The sequence below is a fragment of the Rhineura floridana genome, chromosome 3 (genome assembly GCF_030035675.1).
Source record: "Rhineura floridana isolate rRhiFlo1 chromosome 3, rRhiFlo1.hap2, whole genome shotgun sequence".
In the NCBI taxonomy this organism is placed as follows: Eukaryota; Metazoa; Chordata; class Lepidosauria; order Squamata; family Rhineuridae; genus Rhineura; species Rhineura floridana.
In genome coordinates, this window is record NC_084482.1 from 202,902,996 (window position 1) to 202,915,684 (window position 12,689).

General features: G+C 43.2%; 1 protein-coding gene across 1 annotated transcript; it reads right to left on the bottom strand.

The window, feature by feature from the left end:
- Window positions 1-1,022: 1,022 nt before the first annotated feature.
- Window positions 1,023-9,217, bottom strand: LOC133381177 (zinc finger protein 883-like). Its single transcript, XM_061619867.1, has 2 exons — window positions 9,110-9,217; window positions 1,023-3,720 (listed from the first exon to the last, which is right to left on the bottom strand). Exon 2 carries the CDS (start codon window positions 3,290-3,292, stop codon window positions 1,385-1,387), a length of 1,908 nt encoding a protein of 635 aa, XP_061475851.1. The 5' UTR covers window positions 3,293-3,720; window positions 9,110-9,217; the 3' UTR covers window positions 1,023-1,384.
- Window positions 9,218-12,689: the final 3,472 nt, after the last annotated feature.

Consider the following 12,689-nt stretch of genomic DNA (forward strand, 5'->3'; position numbering starts at 1 on the left):
ATATCTGGCTTTGTGAAAAATCAGAAGACCAGAATCTTAAACCTGGTTTCTCAAAGCAGCTTTAGACACTGAGTAAACATCTGTATGGTTCACTGATGCTAGTAAGATCTCCAAGTACTGAAACGGTTTCTCTTCTGTGTGTGGTCTGTTAACAACAAATCAGGTCTGGAAGTTGACTGAAGCTTTTTCTACACTACATATATTGTTTTACAGGGCTGTTGTAAGGATCAGGGCTAGATAATGCATGTGAAGTTTGAAAACCTTAAAAACACGGTATAAATATGAAGTATTATTAAGAAGGAGAGGAGCATCCCAGTCTTGAATGCACTGCATGGAAGCCCTGTTGATTCAGAGGGAGTGTACTCCCAGATAATAACGCTTGTCCTCTGGTTAACAAGATCTTGCAAGTCTGAAGGCTTCCTAGCCCTTGCCTAGTGGGAGCCCACAAACATGACATGAGGGCAATAGCTCCCTCATGATGTTACTCCCCAGGGACTGATATTCTCAGGAATGGTGCCTCTGATCCCAGATGTAGTTTATAGGAGTAAGAACATACTTCGGACGCATCATGAGAAGACCTGATTCACTAGAAAAGACAATAATGCTGGAAAAAACAGAAGTGAGTAGAAAAAGAGGAAGGCCAAACGAGAGATGGATTGATTCCATAAAGGAAGCCACAGACCTGAACTTACAAGATCTGAACAGGGTGGTTCACGACAGACGCTCTTGGAGGTCACCGGTTCATAGGGTCGCCATAAGTTGTAATCGACATGAAGGCACATAACAACAACAACAAAGAACATTACTCCTATATTGATATATATACTCCATATATTGATATAGTTCCACCAAAATATTAAGAAGCTGTATCAGTTCCTCATACATTTATGATTTTGTCCATGTGAGTTGTTTCATGTGAATTACGGCTTGAACACTGAGTAAAACTCTTAGTAGACACTAAGCATTCATATGATTTATCTTGTGTGGATTCTTTGATGTAAAGCAGAGGCTCCACTCTCTCTGAAGCTCTGTATGCATTTATATGGTTTCTCCTGTGTGGGTTGTTTGATGTTTATTAAGGGCTGCACTCCAGGTGAAGCTCTTTCCACATTCCATGCATTTATATGACTTCTCACCTGTGTGTGTTCTTTGATGTAATGTCTCCAGTCTGACCTAAACTCTTTCCACACTCTATGCATTTATATTGTTTCTCCCCTTTGTAGGAATTTTGATGTTTATTAAGATTTTCACTCTGACTGAAGCTCTGATTTTCGCTCCTCTTTCCACACACCAGGCATTCAAATATTTTCTCCTTTAGGAGGGTTCTTAAATGTCTATTAAGATGTCCACTCCGACTGAAGCTATTTCCACGCTCTATGCATATTTATAACTTCTCACCTGTGTGGGTTCTTAGATGTATATGAAGATGTCCACTCTGACTGAAGCTCTTTCCACATTCCATACATTGATAGGGCTTCTCACCCATGTGGCTTCTTAGATGAGTATTAAGATGGCCAATCTGATTGAACTTTTTTCCACATTCCATACACTTATATGGCTTCTCACCTGTGTGGGTTCTTTGATGTTTAGATAGACTTCCCCTATCACTGAAGCTCTTTCCACACTCTATGCATTTATATGGTTTCTCACCTGTGTGGGTTCTTAGATGTGTATTAATATGTCCACTCCGACTGAAGCTCTTTGCACACACCATGCATTTATATGGCTTCTCACCTGTGTGGGTTCTTAGATGTTTATTAAGTTGTCCCCTCTGACTGAAGCTCTTTCCACATTCCTTACATTGATAGGGCTTCTCACCCGTGTGGCTTCTTAGATGAGTTTTAAGATGGCCACTCTGACTGAACTTTTTTCCACATTCCATGCATTGATAGGGCTTCTCACCTGTGTGGATTCTTTGATGTCTAGTTACACTTCTACTATCACTGAAGCTCTTTCCACACTCTATGCATTTATATGGCTTCTCTCCTGTGTGCGTTCTTTGATGTTTAGTTAGACCTCCACTATCACTGAAGCTCTTTCCACATTCCATACATTTATATGGCTTCTCACCCGTGTGGGTTCTTAGATGTATATGAAGATGTCCACTCTGACTGAAGCTCTTTCCACATTCCATACATTGATAGGGCTTCTCACCCATGTGGCTTCTTAGATGAGTATTAAGATGGCTACTCGCACTGAACTTTTGTCCACATTCTATACATTTATATGGCTTCTCACCTGTGTGGGTTCTTTGATGTTTAGTTAGTATTCCACTCTCACTGAAGCTCTTTCCACATTCCATGCATTGAAAGGGCTTCTCACCTGTGTGGATTCTTTGATGCTTAGTTAGACTTCCCCTATCACTGAAGCTCTTTCCACACTCTATGCATTTATATGGTTTCTCACCTGTGTGGGTTCTTAGGTGTGTATTAAGATTTCCACTCCGACTGAAGCTCATTCCACATTCTATACATTGATAAGGCTTCTCACCCGTGTGGGTTCTTAGATGCATATTAAGACATCCAGCCTGACTGAAGCTCTTTCCACACACCATGCATTTATATGGTTTCTCACCCGTGTGGGTTCTTAAATGTGTATTAAGACTTCCACTATCACTGAAGCTCTTTCCACATTCCATACATTTATATGGTTTCTCCCCTGTATGGGTTCTTAGATGTATATTAAGATGTCCACTATCACTGAAGCTCTTTCCACATTCCATACATTTATATGACTTCTCACCTGTGTGGCTTCTTAGATGTTTGTTAAGTTGTCCACTCTGACTGAAGCTCTTTCCACACACTATGCATTTATATGGTTTCTCCCCTGTATGGGTTCTTAGATGTGTATTAAGACTTCCACTGGTACTGAAGCTCTTTCCACACACTATGCATTTATATGGTTTCTCCCCTGTATGGGTTCTTTGGTGTGTATTAAGATGTGCCCTCTGACTGAAGCTCTTTCCACACACTATGCATTTATATGGTTTCTCCCCTGTATGGGTTCTTTGGTGTGTATTAAGATGTGCCCTCTGACTGAAGCTCTTTCCACACACTAAGCATTCATATGGTTTTTCCGAGTGCATTCTCAAATGTAAGGCAAGGGTACCACTACATCTAAAACTCTTTCTACAGTCTGCGCAGTTATATGCCTTTCCGCATTCTATACATATAGGGCTTCTCACCAATTTGAGTTCTTTGATGTATAGTGAGGCTTGTACTCCAACTGAAGCTCTTTCCACACTCCATGCATTTCTAAGGCTTCTCCCATGTTTTTTCGACATACCAAGCATTTATATGGTTTCTTCCCTGTGTGGGCTTTTTCATGCAAAAGTGCCATGCCGACTGGAACCCTTTCTACACACAAAGCACTCATATGATTTCTCCTGTATTTCTCTTTGACGAAGCTCTTGCCACGTTCTATGTGGATTGTTTGACGTAATTTAAATTTAATTTTTCCATTGGTCTTTCAACATCCCATGCATTTATGAGGATTCTCCCCTGTTTGGGTTCTGCAATGTCTATTTATTACCAGTTGGTCATTGAATATTTTCACATACACTGGAAACTTTTCTGTCTTTTTCCTTCACAATCATCTCCATTAGGGAGTTCATAGATGCCAGCATCCTGAGAAATTAAATTCAAAATGCCTCTTTTCCCACTTCATTCTTAGTTCTTTCCAATGATTTCACAAATGGCTCCCTAGAGTCTTAGCTATTACCTGGGGAGAAAAAGAACATCCTATTATGAGTTCACATCAGAAACAGGATCACATCAGAGAACAAACACAATTAGCTCTGTTCTCAGCATCTCCAAGGTTCTTCCATTTACTCTCTGTATACCCTGCTGAAACATGACACCTTTCAAATATGCTCCCATCTCTGACAACATGAATTCCTTTCTGCTCCATTTCCCCCTTGATTTCAGTAGCCTCAGCACTATGTGGATTTTCCCCTGCTTTGATATAAAGGGGGTAATTTCCACAAGATTATATACAGAAAAAGGGTAAAACACAGCTTGTGAGAGAAGACAAAGATAAACCAGGATAAAACTCTTTCTTCTGTAGTTGTATTTCAATCTGGCTGCAGTCAAAAAAGTAGATGGTCAGATGCGAAGGCTGTGATGCACACTGGTGTTCTGTACTGTAAGAATTCCTCACCAGTAAATACTCAGGAGACTACGTATACCTCTGGACGGGATTGCACTTCCTCTGAAGGAACAGATGTGCAGTTTGTGGATACTCCTAGATTCATCTGTCACTAGAGACTCACGTGAACTCTGTGGCAAGGAGCCCCTGTTATCAGCTTAGGTTGTTATGCCAACTACACTTTTTTCTACTGTGATTGATAGGTTGGTAACCTCGCAACTGGACTACTGCAAGGCACTGCACGTGGGGCTTCCCTTGGGATTGGTCTGGAACCTGCAGCTAGTGCAGAATGGTGTGGCCAGGCTGCTGAGTTGGGAGCACCTGCATGTGCATACATTACTCCTGTACTGAGGGAACCACACTGGATGATCAGCTGCTGAGCCATGTTCTAAGTCTTGTTGTTAGAACAGAAAACCCTGAACAATTCAGGAGCACTTGGGAGCAAGTTACCTAAAAGACCGTCTGTCTCTGTATCGACCTGTAAGATCACTTCGATCATCTGTGGAAATTCTACTCATGGCACTGCACCCTACAGAATATTAGCCACTTTCTACTCTTGCTCCGCTACCGCGGAATGCCCTTCCCTCTGCCATACATGAAGTCGCTTCAGATGTCTTGCGAAAACTTCTCTTTTGCCCAGGCTTTTCCTGACCCATAAGACTGAATCCTGTTTTACATGCTTAAATCCTGATTCTCTGTTTTATTTGCTTTTATAGTTTTTTATGTTGTTGTTTTATTGGTTTTAGATTGTGTTTGTTCTTGTTTCCATGATATATTCTTGGTTTTTTAGACTGTACACTGTACAAATATTAGAAATTTTTGAAATATGAAGCGATTTATAAATGTGTTTAAAGAAATAAATAAAATCTACAGGCAAGGCAATGGTGCTTGCGGCTTCTGCATTCATCTGATCACTGGATTTGACCTGGGAGTGATTTTGAGGGAACAACTGAGGTTAAGTTTGCCCCCCTTCAGAGTTGGAGAAAATGCATTTTAAAAATACAATCCTGCCGTGGATTGTGGAAGGGGAGTGCAGGGGCCCCATGGGCCCTTGGCCAGTACCCCACCTGGCCGCCCTTTAGAACCAGCCCTGATACATCATTCCAGGGTCAGGGGCGGGCTGGGGGGACAGAAGACGTGATAGGAAGACCATTATTCTTTTTACTTGCTTGAGTTTCATAGCTCTAATCATTATAAGCTGCCTCATGTTTCTCAGGAGTGATAAATGGGCAAATGGCTCTTTGCCATGCTTGTCTATTTGGCTCTGTTTTAGATGTATCTGCTGATTTTTGCATATTTAAGTGGTTTCTTTTTCTTTTTTATTGTACATCACCTTCAGATGATTGCGTAGAAGGAAATTAATAAATTATTAATATTTCATTTTCCTACGTTGTTATCCTTCATGTCCCATTTGCTTCAAAGGGTCTGATTAGAAACGGCCTAACATTTACACCAGGTGTGGGGAACCTATGGCCCTCCCGATGTTGCTGAACTACAACTCCCATCAGCTCCAGCAAACATGGGTGATGCCAGGGATGATGGGAGCTATAATTCTGCAAACATCAGGAGGGCCAGATTTAGACCCTCAATGTATTTCCAACCTCCTTCCAGTCGATGCTTGGGAAAGTCTCTCCTGTGCCCACAATTCAGTCTAGGTTATCTTGGTCCCCCACCACCCTGCTCGCTTCCATACATTTTATCCTCCACTTTGTGACCCAGGTCCAGCTGTGCAGGTAGGTCTCTTTTACCAACCTCCAGGGGATGTGAAAAGGCTCTGTCATGAACCCTCCACATGAAATATGGAGATAGCTAATAGTCTGGGGCAATTCAGCGGGCAACTAAAACAATTTTAAATAGAACTGGATACAAAGCACCTTATAATCTGTATCATCTAATACACATTATGTACAATCTAATTTACAATATCTGCAATCTATAATACACATCAAAGTGAAAAATTAGGGTGAGTAGAAGATAGATCAGGATCTACTAATATATCTATGGGTAATGTGTTGTATTTTAGCAAAGATTTCTTATTCTCAATTGTTAAATTGCAGAAACAGCAAAATGACTTTCCCCACCTAAATGAAGCTGCTGAAACAAAGAAAGCTAATGAAGAGTGGAGTGTTATGAGAAAGGAATGTGAATTCAGTTCAGTTCTGGTAGTGAAAACAGATGTCTTGGCTCTGCATGTGGTCCACCAGCAGGACCTGAGTGCAAAGAGCACTCTCCCTCCTGCGGTTTCCAGGAACTGGTATTCAAAGGCATGCTGCCTTTGCCTATGAAGGCAAAGCATGACCACCATGCCTAGTAGCCGCTGACAGCCATTTCCTCCATGAATTTGTCTAATTGGCTTTTAAAGCCATCCAAGTTGGTGGCCATCACTGCCTCTTAAGGGAATTGTCAATAATTTGTTTTCTAGAATAGCTCAGAGGCAAGGAATTGTGGGGGAAACATCTCGATTGAAATGGGGCCTCTGTGAAGGCCGTGAGTTTGCCGTTTTCACATCTGAAGTCAGTTAATTAGGCTGCAAGAAAGAACACCTGCTTATCAGTGGAGATTGGTACTTCAAGGCCAAGTGGCCTGGGAGGGTGGGGAGTGCGTGACCATTAGGTGCAAAAACTCCAGAAATGTTTCATCATCAGAAAGCCCCCCGATTGGCTAATTAATTCCTGGCTGTTGCTGGGCATTTTCCCATAAGTATAGGATCCAAACCTTAGCCTTTGTTCCCCACTGTTGCCTTATGGTTGTTGATGCTACCTAGGTGGGGTTCCATCTTACCATCTGCTACACATCTCTAGGGAGATGTGGAAACATGAAGCTATGTTACTGTTTACCTCTTTGTAAGTATAGATCACGCTAGATAGCGTTGTTATTTTTTGTCTGTAACTCTCGGTGTTTTACCTGGTCCCCAGGGGTGTGGGAGTTAAGGACTATTTTGCTACTATATTTGTGCACACATATTTTATTTAATACAGCTACTTCTCATTTACCTGTGTGTGTTCATTGTAGGGGTAGTGTGGCTCTGCATCCAGCACCTTGGCCAATTGACCATGGACTACTGTATATTTGGGCATTTTGCCTAAGGCTCCAAGACAAGGAGTGTGGTTTGGCTTTTCTCTGTTGGAATTCTTGGCAGGTCTATTTCTGGCACTTTGGGTTTCCCCTTGGCCCAGAGTGTGTGACCAGATTAAGGGGTGGTGGCAGTCTACCTACCTTACAGGGTTGTTCTTGGCTTACTCAGCCCTAATAAGGGGAGGCACGGGGTTGTGCCTTGCCAGGATCAATTGCCCTGAGTTTGGGAAACTGAGTCCTGGGACTGAACTGGCAGCAGCAGTTCATGACAGGAGCAAATTCCATTGTTTAACTATGTGCTGTGTGAAGAACTGCCTGTCCTGAATCTTCCAACATTCAGCTTTATTGGATGACCACAGACTGAAGCGTTACGAGAGGGAGAAAAGCTTTTCTCTATTCACTTTCTCCATGCCATGCATAATTTTATAAACATCTATCAGGTTGCCTCTGACTCGCCTTTTTTTTCTGAACTAAAAAGTCCTACATGCTGCAACGTTTCCTCATAGGGGAGTCACTCCATCCACTTGGTCATTTTGATTGCCTTTTTCTTAACCCTTTCCAGCTCTAATATCCTTTTGGAGGACACAAAATTCCGAATGCAACAGCACCATAGATTATATAACAACATTATATGATATCAGTAGTTTTGTCTTCAATACCTTTCATAATGATTCCTAGCATTGAATTTGCCTTTTTCACAACTAATTGGGGCTGACGTCTTCATTGAGCTATCTATGACGACCCCAGGGTCTCATTCCTCCTCAGCCACAGCCACTTCAGACCCCATGAGTGTAAATGTGAACTGAAGATTTTTTGCTCCAATATGCATACTTTACATTTCCATTCACTCAGTTTGCTGAGCTCCTTTTCAAGCTCTTTGCAATCCTCTCCTATGAGGAAACGTTGCAGCATTCGGGGCTTTTTAGTTGAGAGAAAAGGCGAGTAAGAGGTGACATGACAGAAGTGTCTAAAATTATGCATGGCATGGAGAAAGTTGATAGAGAAATGTTTTTCTCCCTCTCTCATAACACAAGAACTCATGGACATTCAGTGAAGATGAATGTTGGATGATTTAGGCCAAACAAAACAAAGTACCTCATCACACAGCACCTAACTATAGAATTCAACCCCAGTGATGGCCACCAACTTGGATGGCTTTAAAAGAGGATCAGAAATGTTCAAGGAGGAGAAGGCTATCAGTGGCTATGCACTACCTTCACAGTCAAAGGCAGTATTTTTCCAAATATCAGTTGCTGGAAACCGCAATGCAAGGTGCTCTTGTATTCACCTCCTGCTTGCTGGCCTCTCATGGACATCTGGTTGGATGCTGGACTAGATGGGCCACTAGCCTGATCCAGCAGGCTTTTTTTATGCTCTTATGTCAGAAGGAACTTCAGAAAGGTCCACAAAAGCTGCACAGCTATTCCTGCCCCCCCCTTCCACGTCTAATCGACACAATGCAGGTTTTTGGTCTAGTGGATACATTTGGATTATTCGAGGGCTTATTAATCATCCTCTTTAAAGCCCTCCGGGAGATCAACCGGGTCCCCTGGAGTTTTGGAGAGGGAGGATTGGAGGAGGAAGAAATGAAAAAGGCCACTCCTCCTTTCAAACATGCAGGAGCTCTTGTCCCCCCTCTCCCAAACAAAGCTGATTCGGCGACCCCAAGGCGCCCCCTCGGCCCCCACCCCACCCAAATGTCACAAAGACTGAACTGATCTCCAAGGGGCGCTTCAAAGAGCATCCTGCAGCAGAAACCATGCAGCTGGACTGGGGAGACCAGCCCCTGCCTGCGATGCTGAGAGCGGAGTCGGCTGAAGAGTCTTCTCTTTCCCCCCCTAAAAAGCAAATCCTCCCCCTAATCACCCAAAGGGTCCCCCCACATCACCTCCAATGGGGCCCTTTTATGTTTCTCCTCCTTTTATGTTTTTCTTCGGGTCTCTGTGTGCGTAACCCTCTCGCCTCCTCCCCAAGGAATCGCAGGGGGTTTATTCCCCTTCCGGGGGAACAGAAAAGGAAGCCCATCACTATTATCTTCCCCCTTCTCAGTTGTCCGGCCCCTCTAGGAACCAAAGCGTGGATCTTTTAACCCTTGGAAGACTAAGTGCAAGAAGTGGACATTTTCTTCTCTCTCTGTTGTTCTTATGTGCCTTCAAGTCGATTTCAACTTATGGCGGCCCTAGCAATCAGCGAAATCCAACATGATTTCTTGTAAACCACCCTGTTCAGGTCTGTGGCTGCCTTTATGGAATCAATCCATCTCTTGTTTGGCCTTCCTCTTTTTCTACTCCCTTCTGTTTTTCCCAGCATTATTGTCTTTTCTAGTGAATCATGTCTTCTCATGATGTGCCCAAAGTATGATAACCTCAGTTTCATCATTTTAGCTTCTAGTGATAGTTCTGGTTTAATTTGTTCTACCAGCCAATTATTGGTCTTTTTCATGGTCCAAGCTCTCCTCCAACAACACATTTCAAATGAGTTGATTTTTCTTTTGTCCACTTTTTTCACTGTCCAACTTTCACGTCCATACATAGAAATCGGGAATACCATAGTCTGAATGATCCTGACTTTGGTGTTCAGTGATACATCTTTGCATTTGAGGACCTTTTCTAGTCCTCTCATAGCTGCCCTCCCAGTCCTAGCCTTCTTCTGATTTCTTGACTATTGTCTCCATTTTTGGTTAATGATTGTGCCAAGGTTTTGATAATCCTTGACAAGTTCAATGTCATTGTCAACTTTAAAGTTTGATCTTCTGTTGTCATCACTTCAGTTGTCTTGATATTCAGCTGTACCTCTTTTTGCTTTCCTCTTTAACTTTCAACAGCATTCCTTTCAAATCATTACTGGTTTTGTCTGCATATCTTAAATTACTGATATTTCTCCCTCCAATTTTCACACCTCCTTCATCTTGGTCCAATCCCCCTTTCCGTATGATATGTTCTGCATATAAATTAAACAAATAGGGTGATAAAATACACCCCTGTCTCACACCCTTTCCAATTGGGAACCAATCGGTTTCTCCATATTATGTCCATATTCTTCGTATTTCTCCATATTCTCTCTACCTACCCACAATCCTTGCTCCATCGTTGGACCCTCTCATCGACCACATACTCCTTCCCATCGCCTCCAAACTTAAACCTGGGAGAGGGAGGGATAGAGGTTTTCTATGGGATGTGGGGAGGAAGGACAGGGGACTGGTGTACGTTTTTGTCGCTGTGTTATACTTGAAAATTTACTAATAAAGTGGTGTTGTTTTAATCCTGCTCCTCTTGGAAGCAGAGCTCAGTTCATTTATCCTGGGGAAGAAAGAGCACCAGATGCTGTCTCTCCCCATCTACAAACTGTCCAACGGGTCTTTTTAATATTTTTTTTTAAACACTTCTATTTAATAAAGAACAAACATAAATAAAAGGACTATGTGTGGTGCAACACATGTATGCATCATTCTATATAATCAGAAAGAGAAAGAAAAATGTCAGTGATCTTCCTATGCCAGCGTAACGCTGTATGTCTCTACCACAGTTCTTCAACCTTGGCTCCCCAGAGGTTCTTGTACTAAAACTTCCATTATCATTGGCTGTTGGCTAAGCTGGCTGGGGTTGATGGGAGTCGTATTCTGACATCTGGGATCGTGTAGTGGCAAGTTCAGAAGTCTTTGTGTTAGTCACAGCTACCCCTCCCCCCTTTAGGCTGCTGAGTTGAGAATGAGATCCTTGTTATTGCCTTCTCCCACAACAACAGACATCTCTAAGAGCCAATAAGCATGAAAGGTGAGAGTGTAGCTACTGAGAAGGGACTTCTCAGTGGATGACTCACCTCCTTTCACTCTCGTTGGCACCAATCAGCAGGAAAGGAGAAGAAAGGATGTTAGTAGACTCTTCTCAGTGGCTAACAGATTCCATTCATGCTGATTGGCTCACAGGATGCTTCGGACCCTGCTCCCAAAAAAGTAAAGGGTCTAAGGCCCCCAAGACCTTGGACGACTACACCCATGTCCCAAGGTTGAAGTACACTGCTGTACCATCTGCATCCCCTTCCAGATTATATCTCTGCACAAAAAGAAGCCTTGAAATTGTTTCAACTAGTTGTGAAAGCTACCAAGTGATCTGGACACCCCACACACCCTAATCCATTCCCCTGTGTAAGTCATGTACCAAGGTGACCAAGGCTATTTCTGTCCTATAACCAGGCCAGAAACCAGACTGAGATCTAACTGGATGGCTTCCTTCATCACTGCCAGCGAGACATGGAGGTGCCAGGCGCATGCTGCAACTCTATTACATCAGGGAAAAGATTGGGGGTCTAGCAGTTGTAGATTGCGCTTAGCCATATTTCCTTGTATCGATGTACCTGTGGTGGGTGGCTTGCTTCAGGCTTTTCAAAAGGCCTCAAAGACTCATTTGTTTCATTTGTCTTTATCCTACGGTAATTTTTATCTCGCATGCTGCATGAAGCCTGAATTGTTCATAGAATTCCACTTTTATTTCTATGAATCTAATTTTAATTTTAGTACTATTGATTTTTGCAGTGCCTGCTGCAATGTCTTGGGATCGGTTTCAGGTGATGTGGCCTGATGACATGGACAAGGCGCTTCTGATGATGTGGCCAGCAACGTGTCCTCTCAACCCTTCTTGGCTTATTAAAACTTGCCGAGGGGGGTTGACCGAGTGGATCCAGTGTGTGGTCAACGTGTCATTGTGGGAGGGAGAGGTTCCAGCCACCATGAAAGAGGTGGTGATCTGACCACTCCTGAAAAAGCCCACCCTTAACCCATTGGTTTGTGACAACTACTGCCTGGTCGCAAAAAACACCCCTTTTTTAGGGAAGGTGATTGAGAGGGTTGTGGCACAGCAATTGCAAGTACTCTTGGATGAAACAGATTATCTTGACCCATTCTAGTCTGGGTTCAGGCCTGTTTATGGGACTGAATCAGCCTTGGTTGCCCTGATGGATTACCTTTATCGGGAGAAGGACAGGGGGATACAACCCTGTTACTCTTAGCTGCTTTTGATACCATTGACCATGGTATCCTTCTGGGCCAACTTGGTGAGATGGGTATTCATAGTCTGGGGTTGCTCCTGGATCCATCTTTGTTAACAGAGGCCCAGATGACCTCAGTGGCTAGGAGTGCCTTTTACCAGATTCAACTGGTAAGACAGCTGTGGCCGTTTCTGGACCAGGATAGCCTGACCACTGTTGTGCATGCACTTGTAACCTCCAGGCTGGATTACTGTAATAAGCTCTATGTGGGGCTGCCCTTGAGGTTGGTCTGGAAGCTGCAGCTGGTGCAAAATGTGGTGGTGCGACTGCTCACTGGGGCTGGGTATCGCCAGTATGTCACCTCACTGCTGAAAGAATTGCACTGGCTGCCTATTAGCTGCCAGGCTAAATTAAAAATTCTAGGACCAGGATACCTGAAAAACTATCTTACCCCTTATATATACTTAGTTGATCACTGCGCTCTG